The sequence below is a fragment of the Lampris incognitus genome, chromosome 2 (assembly GCF_029633865.1).
Source record: "Lampris incognitus isolate fLamInc1 chromosome 2, fLamInc1.hap2, whole genome shotgun sequence".
In the NCBI taxonomy this organism is placed as follows: domain Eukaryota; kingdom Metazoa; phylum Chordata; class Actinopteri; order Lampriformes; family Lampridae; genus Lampris; species Lampris incognitus.
In genome coordinates, this window is record NC_079212.1 from 24,595,585 (window position 1) to 24,612,585 (window position 17,001).

A 17,001-nucleotide genomic window follows, 5' to 3' on the forward strand; every position below is an offset into this window, starting at 1 on the left:
TGTGTGAGAGGCAGACAGGGTGGTGCACTGTCTAGGTGATAAGAACCAAGGCTCCTGTGCCCTCCAGCACACTGATCTCTCTCCTCCGCTCTTCGCTCTCCTGTGTGGAAAAGAAAAGGAAAAAAAAACAGCCTGTTATGATTGGTCTCAAGACAAGTGCCTGTGCAGTGTTGCACCTCTCTACAGCAACCGCCCATTCACCTTGCCTTCCCTCTGAGACCTGCACTAGTTTCCAGGCAAATGACACAATTTGATATGCCGTTGGGGTGATTCATGTGGATAATGTTTCCATGTGATCATCACTGCAGAAAAGGGACCATTTCTTGTTATGTTTTTTTTTTCCTTCATTAAGTCTGACAATAACTGGAATATTGGGAGAGTTTATTGCAAGCGGGCTAAAACTCATTATTTCTGCAAGACATCCCAAGTACAAAAGAAATTATGTTACAGTATTTTGTCCAGGTCCCCACAGAAATAATGACTTGCAGAGCAAAATGGGGAGGAGACTTTATAGCTCGGTTAGTTCATTTATATGGACTTAGAGGGTAAAAATGGTGGGAAGCTTATCTGGTATTGATTACATGGAGGAGTGTTCATGGTTAAGAGCACTGCACTTGTGTAAGGGTTTCTTTTTCTTTTTCTGTGGGAATATTTTAAGAAATCCTACTCTAGTTAGACAAAACCATCTTTTATCTTATCTTTGATCATGCACAATAAAAAGGATATTTATGGCGACATGGACTGACAGTTGTCGACCTAATTATAGAGTCAGTCGGAGCACCGACAAGTTTACTGTGTAGTTTGGCTGTTGGAAACAATCACTCTGATATCTGGTTACTTAGACCTGGATGCTTGTGAAAGAGGCTGCCACATCAGTAAAGCCTTCTGTTGGTAGATAAGTAAAAACCTATACAGTTTTAAAGGATTATATATTCTGACCTCTGCTCTGAGAAGCAGAGACCATATGGGGCATAATCCATATGAATTGTAAAGGAAGTCATTGTAATACACAATTCTGCTCAACATGTCAGAAAGTAATTTAATTTATTCAGTTCATGCCTTGAAAAGAGAATGCTGCCAAATGTGTTTTCAGTTGAATTAAACTGTGACCGGAAAACAAGGAATGAACATGAAATCGTGCCAGAATATGAGAGTGGCAAACCATAGAGAAAACATTAATCTTAAGTTATCCGCGGTGTACCTGATTTGCTTCTTATCAAATGCTTAATGAGCTTCAATTAAGATTTATTATGCAAATTAACCCTCGGCAGCTACTGACTGCAGGAGCAGGAGCTATGACAATATTGTGCTAATGGTGTGATCTGTAACAATTACAAAAGGTAAACTGCCTTCACACTGCGTGCTCCACGAGCCTCAGGGAGGTCAGTGTGCTAAATATGCATTCAAATGCCGAGGAGATTGTTCACTGTTTAGCCTTTCTTTTGGTGCAAGTATTCACAGCGCTCATGTGACATAAAGAAAGCTATAACAGCACAGAAGCACTGTCAGTGCTCATCACTGCAGTGCAGAATCAATTCTCACCGCTAAAATTAAAAATAAATCCGACCATTGATACAAAACCCAACAAAGGAGAGCGCTAATGAGAGCCAGTGAATCAACCAACCAACTAAAGGAGGGTCACGGGGCAATGCTCATCTAAAGAGGATAGCAAAAAAAAAAAAAAACAATTCGTCAAAATCAACAGTTAAGGCTGGGTACAGAAATCTAGAGACACCCAGATTCAGACATCGATGACCGAGTTCGATGATGTTGCGGATAGAGGAAGTGTTTTTGTTCACATCTCACTAGCACTGAATGAAGTTTTGAACCTTGTACCTTTTGTAACTTCATTTAGCATGAGGCTGATGGGTTTCCGACAGTTTTATAGCCTCTCTGTTTTATGAGTCGTCATGCGGTGCAATTACACAGGATCTAAATTGATGAATCAAGTCAATGTTCTGCCGTCTCGGTTGACCTCGCTGGCCTGTGTTCTCTTTTCTCTCTAGGTAGGTCAAATGGAGGCTTTTAGACTTTTTTACAATTCAAACACCCCCTACAGGTGGACGGAGCTTGGAGGTGCACATCTTGTGAAAGATGATTAAAAATATACTGTCTTGTAATGAGCATGGCTCATGTGTAAAGTAGAAAACGAATTAAATATTTTCGTCAATCATCCACCCTCTGTACAATGAAGTATTTCCAACTCCCTCCGAGTGCAAAGTAAGAAGATTCCCATGCATAACGACATACAAGTCATGCAGACGTCCACAGTCACAAATCCCCCCCCCCCTTTTCCTCCCCAATTTTATCTGGGCAATTACCCCGCTCTCAGAGCTGTCCCAGTTGCTGCTCCACCCCCTCTGCCGATCCAGGGGGGGCTGCAGACTACCACATGCCTCTTCCGATACATGTGGAGTCACCAGCCGCTTCTTTTTACCCGACAGTGAGGAGTTTCACCAGGGGGATGTATCGCATGGGAGGATCATTCTATTCCCCCCAGTTCCCCCTCCCCCCGAACAGCCGCCCCAACTGACCAGAGGAGGCGCTAGTGCGGCGACCAGGACAAATACCCACATCTGGCTTCCCACCCGCAGACACGGCCAATTGTGTCTGTAAGGATGCCCGACCAAGCCGGAGATAACATAGGGATTCAAACCGCCGATCCCTGTCTTGGTAGGCAATGGAATAGACTGCTATGCTATGCGGACGCCCCTAACACAGTCACAAATCTGATGAAGGGGTCGACTTCAGCTGGTCTTTTGGAAAAATAAAGCTTCAATAAAGCCCGCGATGGTGTTCTGCAGCCAATATCCAATACTCGTCTCCCACTGGAAACCTTTAAATCATCACTTCGAATTAATGTGAGTTAGTGTCATCTTTATGAACTAGTTAAATCATCAATATGAACTAGTGTGTTTTAATGGAGCATCTGTAGGGAAGGTGAGCACGGTTATTCACAAAATACGAGCCGCACCTAGCATGTCTTTTAACCAAACCAGCAAAAAGTAATTTCTGTTACGATTTCATTACATTTTCAGATCGTCAGCCAGACCCTTACCGATAATCTCATTTTCAAATCAACCTAAAGAATAATTTTTGCCTGCCAAATTATCCAAAAGCACATTGTTTGATATACTTACTTTAGAGAGAAATTGATGAAAAGTTGCCCAACTGTTTTTACATTAAGTGAAATGGTCTGCAAGCTAGCCTCAGACAGTTTCGTTCATTAAAATCTAACCCAGATGCACTGTTTCTCTTAATTCATCTTGATGTCTCTGATTTCATATACAAGTCATTTCCTGGAAGAGCAAAACAACTTTTTTTGTCCTCCATAAAAACTGTTTTGGGTGGTCTACCCCTAGCCGTCTAATTAGCTGGATAGTGTGGTTGGTGGCTCTCAGGTAGTGATTTTTGTCCCAACTACACAGTTATTGTTAGTCAAATCACTGTGCAACTGAATATATTACTTTAATATTTTATTTGTTTATTCACATGGTGAGAGGGCCCAACTGGAGATGCACCCTACTGAACACACGAGCACTGTGCTTGAACTCACGAACACTGTGCCTGAACACACGAGCACTGTGCTTGAATACACGAGCACTGTGCTCAAAACCATTAGTGCTGATTTTAGTATGTGCTCAAGCCAAGAATGATGCCTCAATGAGAAATGGTAAAGACAAAAAGCCTGGAGAAAGACAAACATGTTACCTTCAACACACATGTACACACACACACACACACACACACACACACACACACACATGCTGAAAGTAACCTGTGTGTGTTATATTTAATATTTGTTATGAAATTATGTGAGCCAGTAGCTCACAGACATCAATCTGAGTACATACACATATCACAACACACACATTATTTCTCGCTAACATTACTCCCTGATCGGCATGGTGGTGCAGTGGTTAGCATGGTCGCCTCACAGCAAGAAGGTCCTTGGTTCGAGCCGCGGGGTAGTCCAACCTTGGTGGTTGATCCCGGGTTGTCTTCTGTGTGGAGTTTGCATGTTCTCCCCATGTCTGCGTGGGTTTCCTCCAGGGGCTCCGGTTCCTCCCACAGTCCAAAGACATGTAGGTCAGGTGAACTGGCTGTACTAAATTGTCCCTAGGTATGAGTGGTTGTGTGTGTGTGTGGGCCCTGTGATGGCCTGGCGGCCTGTCCAGGGTGTCTCCCCACCTGCTGCCCAATGACTGCTGGAATAGGCTCCAGCATCCCCGCGAACCTGAGAGTAGGATAAGTGGTTCAGATAATGGATGGATGGATTACTCCCTGATAAAAGATGATCGTAGGTCAAACCGTAGTCCTGATGCAGATACACCATCAAGTTGAAAGTTTAAAACATGTCCGAGTAGGTTGCGAGTTATGACATTTTCCAGAATTTACTTGGCGAAATCAAGAAACATCAAATGTGGGGGCATGCGGGTTGTGTAGCGGTCTATTCCGTTGCCTACAAACACGGGGATTGCCGGTTCGAATCCCTGTGTTATCTCCGGCTTGGTTGGGCATCCCTACAGACACAATTGGCTGTGTCTGCGGGTGGGAAGCCGGATCAGGGTATGTGTCTTGGTTGCTGCACTAGCGCCTCCTCTGGTCAGCCGGGGCGCCTGATTTGGGGGGGGGGGGGACTGGTGGGAATACCGTGATCCTCCCACACGCCACGTCCCCCTGGTGAAACTCCTCACTGTCAGGTGAGAAGAAGCGGCTGGCAACTGACTCCACATGTATCGGAGGAGGCATGTATGTGGTAGATTGCAGTCCTCCCCGGATCGGCAGAGGGGGGTGGAGCAGCAACTGGAACGGCATGGAAGAGTGGAGTAATTGACCGAATACAACTGGGGAGAAAAAGGGAGGAAAATCCCCCCAAAAAAACAAGTCAAATGTGTGGAAATGAGGAAACCCGTTACGTTTTCAGCCTGCAACCCACACCGTGATACTACTACATGAACATGAACGCTACATATAGCTAAGGGCTCTTTACCTAAACATGTTTGGCTCACTTTTAATATAATCCCCTTACAAATCCCACAGGCGTCCTTGATGACCTATAACCCACAACGGCTATCCCTGTTTGAAACTCTCCTCCTGTTTTGTTTTTTTTGTTACGTGCTGCCTGTTTGCTGCTACAGCATGTGCTGAGTTAGTCTGTTGAAACAGCTTAATTGATGCTCATTAAACAGCACTGACAGCCTAGGTGTCTGTGATGAATGTAGAATAATTCTGTTGTACTTACAACTTGATTAAGGAGGAGCGCACAACACATCAATGTTGTAGCCTATATGGATTGGTCTTACCAGCTACTTTAATGATCACCCTGATTGGCTGTGTTATTCTTTACTATGTCATTTACTGAAAATGTGTGCGCCGTTATGACAGTATCCAAAATGAATAACGCAACCAAGTACGTAATGTGAATACTGCAAAAGTTGATAACGGACAGAATTATTAACACGACTGTTTTTTTTTATATCGATGGCTCAATATCTGAAACGCCTAACTGCAAACGTTACCTAAAAATGTCTATTATGCGGAATTATGTTTCCATTGTATTTTTTTCATCCGGGGCCAAACATTTCCATACAATAATATTGTCAATTGCTGACAAGGAGATGAAAAATGTGCATGCTGTATCATTTCAGTTTGGAATGAAAGGCAACTGGAATTGGTTCAAAATTAACTGTCTTTGTAATGAGTGTATGACGAATGGTATAATTTAGGGAAAGAAAATGAATGCTGGGAAACCAAAAATATTATTCTTCAGCATTTTATATGCCATGATATGCCATGAAGATGAACTAATCTCGCTAAGTACGCCGGCAAACCTTCTCTTAATATTTTGCTGCATTGTCACAGAAACTTGTGTTTGGGAAAGTAGGGGCAGGTCATCGGGGGGGGGGGGGGGGCGGTAGACACCGACTTCACAATGTATACCTTGCTCTGTTTAAACTCTAGCCTCAGAGAAGTGCTACGTCAAGTCCTTATCGCTTGCAGATTTCAAGGCCCATCTAGCTTCTTGCATTGCCGCCATCTGATTATGCTCCACGCAACAAAAGAAAGGCCTCTTTTTTCTATCCGTTTTTGAAGACACATAAAAGAGGGGGAATTTCCAAAGAGGATGGATTTACAACTTTATCCGCACATGATTAATATTACAAAGGGAGGTCTTTGTACAGGAAGCGGCATGTCGAATTATGGTCCAACTGTAGCTGCCTGAAAGCAAACATGATGCCAGAGGCTGCCAGTAGACACTGCTGTGACGCATCATGAATGGCTGGAGTGGGTGTATGCTGATGTCACCATCAGCCAAATTCCAGAATAGTAAAAACATCTTTAGCCTACAAACACAGAATTTCAGGCTTGCCACGCAATTCCCCCCCCCCCCAAGTTTGTTTCCAGAGAAAGTTGTGGGCGAATGAGGTGTACGTTAAACAATTACGTAAAAACTATATATCCTTACTCATTTGTGTACATGTTTTAAAGTTTTAATACGGTGTACTGAGACCCTGATGATGGCATTGACCTTACCGGTGATGGATGCAATTCTAGTGGTTGAAGAGCAGACAAGGATTCACCACACTAGCCCCGTTGCAAGAATTTCAGGGACTCTCTCCTCCCACTTCTCCCTGTTCCCCATATATCTCAGCCCAGACGTTCAAGAGTTTGCTAGCCAGGCCAGCCATAAGTCATCCTGTCCATCAAGAGCACACCATGTTTCTCTTCTTGATTTTCAGCTGTTACTTATAAACCAGAACAGCATTCTTGGGATTAACGGAGTGACAAGGAGGTCTCTAAAAGCAAACTGTAAAATAGTGCAGCATGTTACCACCATGTTTTAAGGCCTATGGTGTGTGAGGCCCACTGTGTATCCCTCCCCCCCTCTGTGTATCTCTCGCTCCCTCTCTCTCCCTCCCTTTCTCAGTGTATCTTTCTCTCTCTCTCCCTTTCTGTGTATCTCTCTCTGTCTGTATCTCCCTCTCTCTCTGTCTCGCGCTTTCTCTCTGTATCGCTCCCCCCCCTCTCGCTCTGTATCTCTCGCTCTCTCTCACTCTCTGTACTCTATGGACTTCAATTCATTTTTTTATGATCACCATGTGGTCTTTTAAATAAAAATTGACTTTTTAAATTCAAATTCTCTGTATGTGCAGCTCTCTCTCTCGCTCTGTGTATTGCTCTCTGTATCTCTCTGTATCCCTCTCGCTCTCTCTGTGTCTCTCTCTGTGTATCACTCTCTCTCTGTATCTCTCTCTCGCTCTGTCTCTTGCTCTCTCTGTATCTCTCTGTGTGTATCTCTCTCTCTACTCTGTGGACGTCAATGAATTTTTTTATGATCACTATGTGATCTTTTAAATAAAAATTGAATTTTCAAATTCAAATTCTGTGTGTGTGTCTCTCTCTCTCTCTCTCTCTCTCTCTCTCTCTCTCTCTCTCTCTCTCTCTCTCTCTCTCTCTCTGTACCCCCCCTCCTCAGTTTATCTCTCTCCTCTCTCTCCTCTCTCTATGTATGTGTGTGCAGTGTTTGTTGAAAGGGTCTAATAGGCTTGTGTTGCACCTGAAAGGGAGTGTAGAATGAAATGTTGTGGCACTTTGCTGGTTTCTGTTTTTCATTAGACCGATGATAATACAGGTGTACGCGTCGGTGGAAATTGGGTTGGACCTGGTTATTCTCACAGTCAACGTTTACATCACATTGAACACGGTTATTCGTTTAACCCATCTTGACTTTTTTTCCATTTTTCATCAGAGATAAATGTTTAAGTATCTGAGATAGATTGCTGAAAATGTGCGTTTCTCTTAATCATGGTATCTTTTTATATCGAGAGTGTGTGTGCGTGAATGCCTCATGGTACCTGTGTGCATGTGCATGTGCATGGGCGTCTATCTGTCTGTCATTGATATAGAACTAAATGTCAAAATAAGTCGTGTTCAATCCAAAACCGTTTAAGTTGTCAAGGACACATTTTCCTCCCTCCCATATCCTGACAAACATTGACTCAGCAATTGTCTGTTGTATTTTCGGCACCAGTATCTCATGCCTCCCCCCCCTTTCGCCATTTTAAAGTTGTAGAAAGTGGTCATTTTCTCTGTGTCAGCGGGAGGTCAGCAAAGCCATTCAATCTGGTGAAACAGATTTTGAACTTTAAAAAACGTTTTGTCTGCCAAAGTCCTCTTTTTTGTTTGTCTGCATGTCTACAGGGTTCCTATGAAGGCCTGGATTGTCTAGAAAAGCATAGTAGAGGAATTATTTCCAGGTCTCAGAAGTTTTACACATGCAGTGCATGACTACACATGACTACAATGACTAGAATGTTTTTTTTTATTATTTCCCCCCCTCCCCCTTTTTTCTCCCCACTTGTACTTGGCCAATTACCCCACTCTTCCGAGCCGTCCCGGTCGCTGCTCCACCCCCTCTGCCAATCCGGGGAGGGCTGCAGACTACCACATGTCTCCTCCGATACATGTGGAGTCGCCAGCCGCTTCTTTTCACCTGACAGTGAGGAGTTTCGCCAGGGGGACGTAGCGCGTGGGAGGATCATGCTATTCCCCCCAGTTCCTCCTCCCCCCCGAACAGGCACCCTGACCGACCAGAGGAGGCGCTAGTGCAGCGACCAAGACACATCCGGCTTCCCACCCGCAGACACAGCCAAATGTATCTGTAGGGATGCCCGACCAAGCCGGAGGTAACACGGGGGTTCAAACTGGCAATCCCTGTGTTTGTTGGTAACGGAATAGACCGCCATGCTAACTGGATGTCCCTATGACTACATACTTAGCGTAGTTGTCAACCCAGTATCACCTCGCATATTTAGATATGGCCTACTTGGGGTGTCCGGGTAGCATGGTGGTCTATTCCATTGCCTATCAACATAGGGATCGCCAATTTGAATCCCCATGTTACCTCCGGCTTGGTCGGGCGTCCCTACAGACACAATTGGCCGTGTCTGTGGGTGGGAAGCCAGATGTGGGTATGTGTCCTAGTTACCGCACTAGCGCCTCCTCTGGTTGGTTGGGGTGCCTGTTTGCTCCCACGCGCTACGTCCCCCTGGCAAAACTCCTCACTGTCAGGTGAAAAGAAGTGGCTGGGGACTCCCCATGTATCGGAGGAGGCATGTGGTAGTCAGCAGCCCTCCCCGGATTAGCAGAGGGGGTGGAGCAGCGACCGGGACGGCTTGGAAGAGTAGGGTAATTGGCCAGAAACAATTGGGGTGAAAAAAAGGGGGGATGTGGCCTACTTGACAGTCATAGTGCTCGGCCGCTACAAACAAACATCATATTTAGCGCTTACTAAAAATTTTTTAATTCTTATTTCATCAAGAAATGAAGGTTCAGAAAAAGGAATTGCACAATGCAGCATAGAAATGCTTTTTGCATATACGTCTGCTTGGTTGTTTCTTCCATTTTTTTTTAAAAGCTGGTCCTTTCTTTTACTGACTGGTCCACCTAGATGTCTGTCTGTCTGCTTATCTTTGTATGACTGTGTATGTCAGTGAGTGACGTGCACTCATCGCACTGTTCAGTGTATCCTTGATAACTGTCGCCCGAGGCAAATTCATCCCTAAAATGTAACAGAGGTCACAGAAAGATCATCGCCTTTGCCAATGGCCCTGACATCGACGCTGAGTGACCCGAGCAGGACGGTGGAGCGATGGCTGGTCAATGGCAGATCTTGAAACAACATGAATCTGATCTGCTCTGTCATCACGTTCAATAGATAGCCTGGCTGTTTTCAGTAGCATCCCTTGTGACATTTACGAAGTCGCGGGACCTGATGCAGTATTGCATGAGACCATAGCGTTGCTTGTGTTATTTTTGGTGAGCGTTACAGACGTTTTGTTGAGTTAGAGCCGCCACACCTTCTGATGGCTGAGCGTTCTGTTCTGGCATCACAGAATAGCTCTTGTCTTTTTAACAAGATACATTTCCATACTTTGTCCTGCGAACGGTGGCCTTTCTTTGGAGCCAGGCCTTGTCAGCTACTTGAGAGGCTGCCTTTGTGGCCTGTCATCCCCCTGCTCCATGAATCCCAGCAGCGAGTGTGGCTCCACAACCACAGTACCCAACTTCTACTTTGCGTACCACGGCTTCCCATACCTCTGCCTCAGCTGTTAGCGTGGAGTCTCCAAGCTTCTTGCAGATGTCTCATCTGCCATGTGTGTCTCATCTGCCATGTCTGCCTGAGGTTGTCTTAGTGATAAGGGCTGATTAAGTCTGCACGGGGAAAGTTCTTTGAATGTGCTCTTGAAATTTAAGACCCCATACCAGGTGTTGCATCGCTGGCATGAACACATTTATTTCTCTTCCATTTGACAGTTATTCAATGGATGTGGAGTTTACTTTGGGGAAATAGCGCATTAACTTTGTGCTAAATAAAGGATATTAAAATGCATATTAAAATGCATGATTTCAGCCGGTTTGTCAATTTCTGTTTCCACATGTGCGTGCATGCATGTGTGTGTGTATACCGTTTATACGTTTGTGTCAGTGCATTCATGTTTGCATGTGTTTCCTACACGCTCCATGGCAGACCTTCCACCCTGGCAGCGACCCAGCTGAAAAGTTCCGGTACTGTCCAGACGCATCCTTTAGGGACCTCATCAGCCCCTGAATTTCCTTCCCCTCACGCCTGAGGGCATCCATATTCATTTCCTCTTCTGATTTGGGGAAAATGATGAAAGGCTGGCTTTTTCCCCCATCTCTTATTTCCTGCCAAGGTTGCCTGTATTTCAATGCAACATGAATCTGCAAAAGACCTGAATTCCCTACTTGAGCATGACCAGATCAACATTAATGTCATGTCAAAAAAAGAGAGGCTCAAGTTTATTACTGATGTAGTAAGTAATTCAATTGTTTCGCGACAGGATCCTTGTAAGGGTCTCTGCACAGTTGGACAAACCGTTAGTTATTAAATCGACTGCCGCTCTTATTACTCAACTTTCCCTCTTCTGTTTATCGTGACAAAACTTATGGCCTACCTCTCTTCTCCCGAGTTCTGTCTCTTATCATAAACAGAAACGGGTCGTCTTTGAAGTTATGAGGACTTGATATTATCGGGGAGATAACTGCTCTGGTTTGAAATAACCCTGTGATTAAACAAGTGGGTGGATATTTACTCTCACCAGCGACGGGAAATGAATGTTAATGAAAATAACAGTCACATGGTTTAATAATAAAAGTCTGTAATCATTGGCATGCCTTTGATGATGCCATATACACTTAATGCACATGCTCCGATTTAACCAAACCTCAGGTAGGCTATTAGCACTGTCAGCAGTATCCTACCCCCCTCTGTGTGCAGCGCTGCTCAGGGCGGGGCACCCCGGCCCAGCGAAGCAGCTGGCTTCTTGTTGCTGAGACAACACTGAACACACATGTACACAAAGGGAGGGCCTCGCTGTGAGACAGGCTCATCTCCACCTCTGGTTGGAAAAGGAGTGGTCTCACTGGAATGCAGCGCCTGCCCGACAGGCATGCTCAGCACAGTCTGTATGTGGTTTGCAACCTTTGCATGTTGACCATTATTCTTGCCAGACAAGTTGGACGGAGGTGTGCGCTTATTTTGCTCAGAGAGGAGTTTTTATTAGGGTTACTATCATTATTATCCTCAGACATGAAGACACAAGTGCCGTAATTGCAAATCTGATAACCATTGTTGCCGGTCACATTTTACAGAAATGCAGCCAGAACACAGCAGGCCTGGAAAGTCACTTGTTTGTAAGCTAGTATGGACTAATTGTGATTGATCCTGATGGATCGGTGGGTACACTTAAACTCAGATTTGAGTATGATAATCATTCTGATGATGGACAGGATAATCTTACTTCACAGCTGGGACATTTTATGACAGATACATTTCTCATAGCTGTTCATGGGGTGCTTACACTTTAAGATGTATATTTAACTTGAGAGTTTCCGGACCTAGATTAATGGGGCTTAGAAGTCCAGCTATAACTCTACGCACCAGTGTGCATTGCTCTGTCGTTGTGACCAATACTATACTTGTTACCCTGCTAACTTAAGTACTAGTTGTAGAGTGTGCAACAGCTGACTTATCTCTCACCTTTGGTTTGGCCACAGGGCCAATTTACACTTTTATTTGTTGGCACAGTTTTAGTTACATTACGATTATGTGTAAACTAGCCACAATAGTAGGCTGTTAGTACATTCAGAAAATGCAAAATTTATAAGAACCGAGTAAAATTTAAACATAGCTTACTTGACACATTTCAACTAATCCTAAACAGCTGCAAGTGACATCACCTTTTGGACCGTAGACATGTCACGGGCAAAAACTCCACAGTAAAGCTTGGTATCCAAAGTGCAAACAATTTACTGCAAAGCAACGCTTGAACCTCAACTGACATATTTACAGGAGAAGTATTTGGAGCTTTTTAACAATGAATGGTGAAAATGTGTGCTTCTTACTTTATCGCCAGTTGACAAATGTTATTGTGTAAAGTAAGGGATTTGGGCTAGAAAATGTCATAGGCAGAACCTCTACTGTAAAGCTAATTAGAATTGAAAGAATGTTAAGTTCGCCATGTTGTTTGCACTTCACGATAATCCAGAATGACCAAATGTGGACAAAGATTTGGGCAAAATATCTTTTGAGCCCAAAATAGCACAAAAAAAAACAATTACACTTTTCAATGTGTGGTGCAAGGTGGACATTTTAACAATCAGCAGATTGCAAGGATTTAAATTTGTGTCATGTGTTTTGACTATAGTAGTGTCCAGTAGTGTCCAGCATCTCCACGTAGTGATGTGGCCAGGCACCATCTTGTGTCCTGAGCCACAGCAGCAGGCTGCTTAGCGGCTGCAGGCTGGCTGGCTGTTGCAGATGGAGGCACTGGGCCTGGCTTGCTGAGATTTGGGTCTATGAGTTATTGACCCTCTTTGATAAACCCCTCTAAATGACAGTGGCATAATTCAGCGTAAAAGTTTGCACTGTCACCGAGATGAGCTAAGTGTCTCCAGTGAATATATGGGTGCAATTTTCGAAATAGGTTTATAGCAATTCTTGGGAGAAGAGGGTGAGATAGTGATATTACTGACTTTATCACTGCAGCTGAACACCATCTAGCACCTCTCCCTTCTGTATCTCTCTATTCTCCACTGTGGAGTACATTGAAGGATCACGTGGGCCATACATTCCAGGTATCTCCGAGACGAAAATGTGAGCCCTGCCTCTAATGCAGGGGCCGTAAGGCTATATGTCATCATTACAATAATGCAGTATTATCTGTTCTTATTACAGATTTATACTGTTGTCACAAACTGTCTCATTCTCTTTACTCTTAAACAGTGAAGGGGGAAAAAGACAGTGAGGCAATAGGGCTTTTTATGCAGGCTGTGTGGTTAAGCAGGTACAACTGATTTTAATGTTTTAGTTGATTCTATGTGCGGTTTTTCCCCCCGAAATATTTTCTTTGACTGACATTTGCTATTATTTTTCTGGAGCACTCAGAATGATATAATCAAAATTTTTAAAGCATACTCCAAAAATATAATCGAAAACGGATCAATAGTCTTTTCATTTCCAAAATTCATAGCATTTATCTCTTTATCATTCCTAAGTGTCAAAGGACCGGTGCCAAGTAAATAACAAAGGTGACTGCACATGCCCTCTATAGTAATATTACTTTTTCTTTTCTAATTCTGATGCATTGGATCCAGTGTAATATGACTACTCATTGTTCAAACTCTTATTGGATCTTTTTTTTCCATGTGCCAAGACCGAATTTGGACTCATAAGAATCTAATATACAGAGCCCGGTATAGTGCATCCTGTAAATTGATTTTGATCCGGCCTTTGAACAAAAGGAGCACTGTTGCATTACCGTCCATGGCTGATGCCACACCCTCTTTGGCTCACTGTGAATGCTCCCCTTTAATAGTCTGATGGGTGGTAGCTGGCTGGGAAAGTGCCTTATTTAGAGGGTTGAGAAGAGGTAGGCAGAGCAAGGATGGGGGTTCTGTGACTGGCACCAATCAATCACTCTGTGAGGGGAAGCTAATGAAGCAGGCTGTGGTTTATTAAAGGGTTAGGTGGGAAAAGATTACTACAGGGGCCCCAGCTTCTGAGAAGCCAGGGGAAGGAGGTTGCAGTGCAGCTCTGATGGTTAAGGGGCAGCCATAAAGCAATCAAGGTGTTTACTCTACACTGGCTTCCATTATGTGACCGGGGTGTGAAAGTAGCTATTTTTTGAAAATTAGTGTTTTCAAAAAAAGTGATGTGGAAAATATGCACAGCATAGAGCAAACATGTTTGTGTGCAGCTAGCTTGAATGGTAAGTTGCAGTTTGATGGAGGAATTTAAATTGTATTGAAATTGTACTCACGATAATTGCATCATCAAGTTAACAAAGTCTGCACCATCGATGCAACACTATGACAAAGTTGGGCATTGATGCATCATTTTGCAAGTCATTCATAAATAGCACAGTACCATTTTCGTATAGTGAGGTCTATATATAGATACGGTTTTATTTCCAGACTTGCATTCATAGGTTCATGTTGGTGAAAGATCTTATTTTAAAAACATATGAGTGCTCTAAAACCGGGGTACATGATAGTGAAAAATGCAAAGCAGATGTTTTTCTCACCGTTGTTAATGGCAGCAAGACATTACTGATGCCATTACAGAGACCTTTTATGGCTTCTTTTAATCCCCTGGCCTGCCCGAGGAAAGAAACCCCTTGTGGTGCAAAGTAGCCTCTTTACTTCAGAATGACAATTTGAACCCATTTCCAATTCACTTCCCTAATCTGCCACGAGGTTTTACATGGCTTCCTCTGTAATTACTCCACTCCGAAATCAAAGGCAAAGAAACATTAAAATACACCTCTTAGATAAACACATGTTAGTCATCATTCAGTGCTTGACTGAAAATACTGCAGCTCTGCAGCTGATGTGGAGTGGATCTGAAACAACTTGTTTTGGTCATTTTGTTCACATTTGCCCCCCCCCCCCCCGCTTCAAGAAAAAAAGCAATGGTTAATAATCACCCAAAATAACTACCATGTGAATCCAGTTACCATTCCAGGTTTGTATTTTGAGCGCTTGATTTACATGTGGCGCAGTGTTCGGTGTCTGCTTCCTAGATCAGATCCAACCTGTAAAGCTCAGAGGAGCACTTACAGAGAGGTCTGGTTAGGGGCTAAAAATGAGGAGGAGATGAACTATATGGCTCCATCCCACAGTCCAGCCGACAGTATATCAGTGGAATCGCAGCCGCATGGGCGTGTGTGTGAACGCTCTACTCATAAATATCTCGTCCCCCCTCCCCATAGGGGCCCCTCTGATGGTGATGGCGAAAGGATGTCGCTGTCTGGGTGATTGAGTGCTGCTGGTCCCGGCCCTGGGCACATCCCCGTGCTCTGAGCCCGAGTGGGAGGCCTACCGCTGAGTACTGGCCTGAAGGGGCTAGCCTCAAGGCAAGCCGCCACAGCAGCAAGCAGCAGGATGTGCCTCTCTTTTCCTTTCTTCTGAGACGAACGCAGGAACAGAGTCTTAGTGCTATCGGCCACTCTGTTGATACGAGCATATTTATCATCAAAATACAGATTCAATTATGAAATCATGTTTTGTTTTTGTTTCTTCTACGATGAAGCGTAAGCGTAGCATGACTTCTATCACAAATAATAGATCATTCTTCACCTCATCCTTGATGTCTATAGGATTTCTCCTATCTAAGCCCCCCACCCCACCCTGCAACCCCCCACTACCACTATAGAATACACACACACACACACACACACACACACATACTCGAAAATCTGAGATAATCAAGGCCCGGTAATTAGCCTTACTTGCTGCATTGTAATTGGGGGCAGAGGGAGGTTGCTCATTCTTCAATTTTTTTTTTCTTATTTGATAATTGCATACTTTGGGTTGCCCTTAATTTTAATTTTTCTGATCCTTCTAAAGCTGCTTTCCGTACGCGCTGCCTTTATTTTAATGCAGTGGCTCATGTGCCTCTCATCAGTCATCAGCGGCTCCAGCTTTTGAGAGGAGGAGAGGGGGAGGGTTCAGTGTGGAAACCCACCGTCTATTCCCTTTTTGGGTTTCGGTGCCGTCAGCTTTCCCACTGCCTCCACCATGAGAGCCTTGACACTGTCCAGGTCCGTCCTACTTGGCAAGGGGGGGAGAGCTACAGAGAAAGGCAGAGTTTATTTCCTGTTCTTGTGAATCATATATCAGTACAATTCCCCTCTGTGCTGTTTGGCAACGGCGGAATGACGGGTGTCATTTATCATGCGGACTGAAAGAGGCTGTGGGAAAAGGGATTTGAATTCTTCAGGAAGAGTATGGACTCTCCTTAGTGGTGGATCATTAAAAGTAGGAGTTTTTCAACAGGGATATGAGTGACTCCTCGAGTCGGCTCCTCGCTCCCCAACTACACCGATTGCCTCAATCATTAAATGTCTCAAAATTAGGATTTACTTGTTTCATTAAAGATAGCAGATGGATCCTGGCATCTGTCTTGCAATTTAAGGATTTTTGCGTTGCTGAATTTATTAGGTTGCTTTCCAGCCTTTAGTTTGACGCCAGGTCCTGGGTCATATTTTATAAGAATTATGGCGTAGCTAAATTTGAATTTAAACATTTGATTAGCTGCACATATGTCAGCCTCCTGTTCTGCACAGTAGATGGATTTCTATCTTCGGCATTTAGATACTTTCAGTACGTGGCTATGTTAACTGTTTTAATGGGGTGATTTATAAACATTTTGTTTTCCTTTCGGGTTTCCCCCCCCCTCCTTTCAGATGTCAGGAGTGGTTACTATTTCTTACGTCTTGAATGGTGTGATCAAAGAAAGTGACTTATAATATGCTGTCACCAAGTCTTCAGCTGCACTTGTGGAAGTAAATGTGTCAAAATATAGCTTGTCTCATAAAAGAAAAGAAAAAAAAAACAAAAGTCCTAACCCCACTTCTCTAATTGAGAGTAAATTTCAGAAAAGCTGTGAACACACATGCAAAACGGAACCCA

The 17,001-nt window shown here is 43.9% G+C and overlaps 1 protein-coding gene across 1 annotated transcript in view; it reads left to right on the forward strand.

Annotated features, from left to right (window-relative positions):
- LOC130129372 (teashirt homolog 2) overlaps positions 1–17,001 on the forward strand; it is a 62,438-nt gene that overhangs the window by 32,481 nt on the left and 12,956 nt on the right. Inside the window, exon 4 of the mRNA XM_056299004.1 lies at positions 15,937–16,130. Coding sequence (XP_056154979.1) covers positions 15,937–16,130 — 194 coding nt within the window. The remainder of the gene's footprint in view (positions 1–15,936; positions 16,131–17,001) is intronic.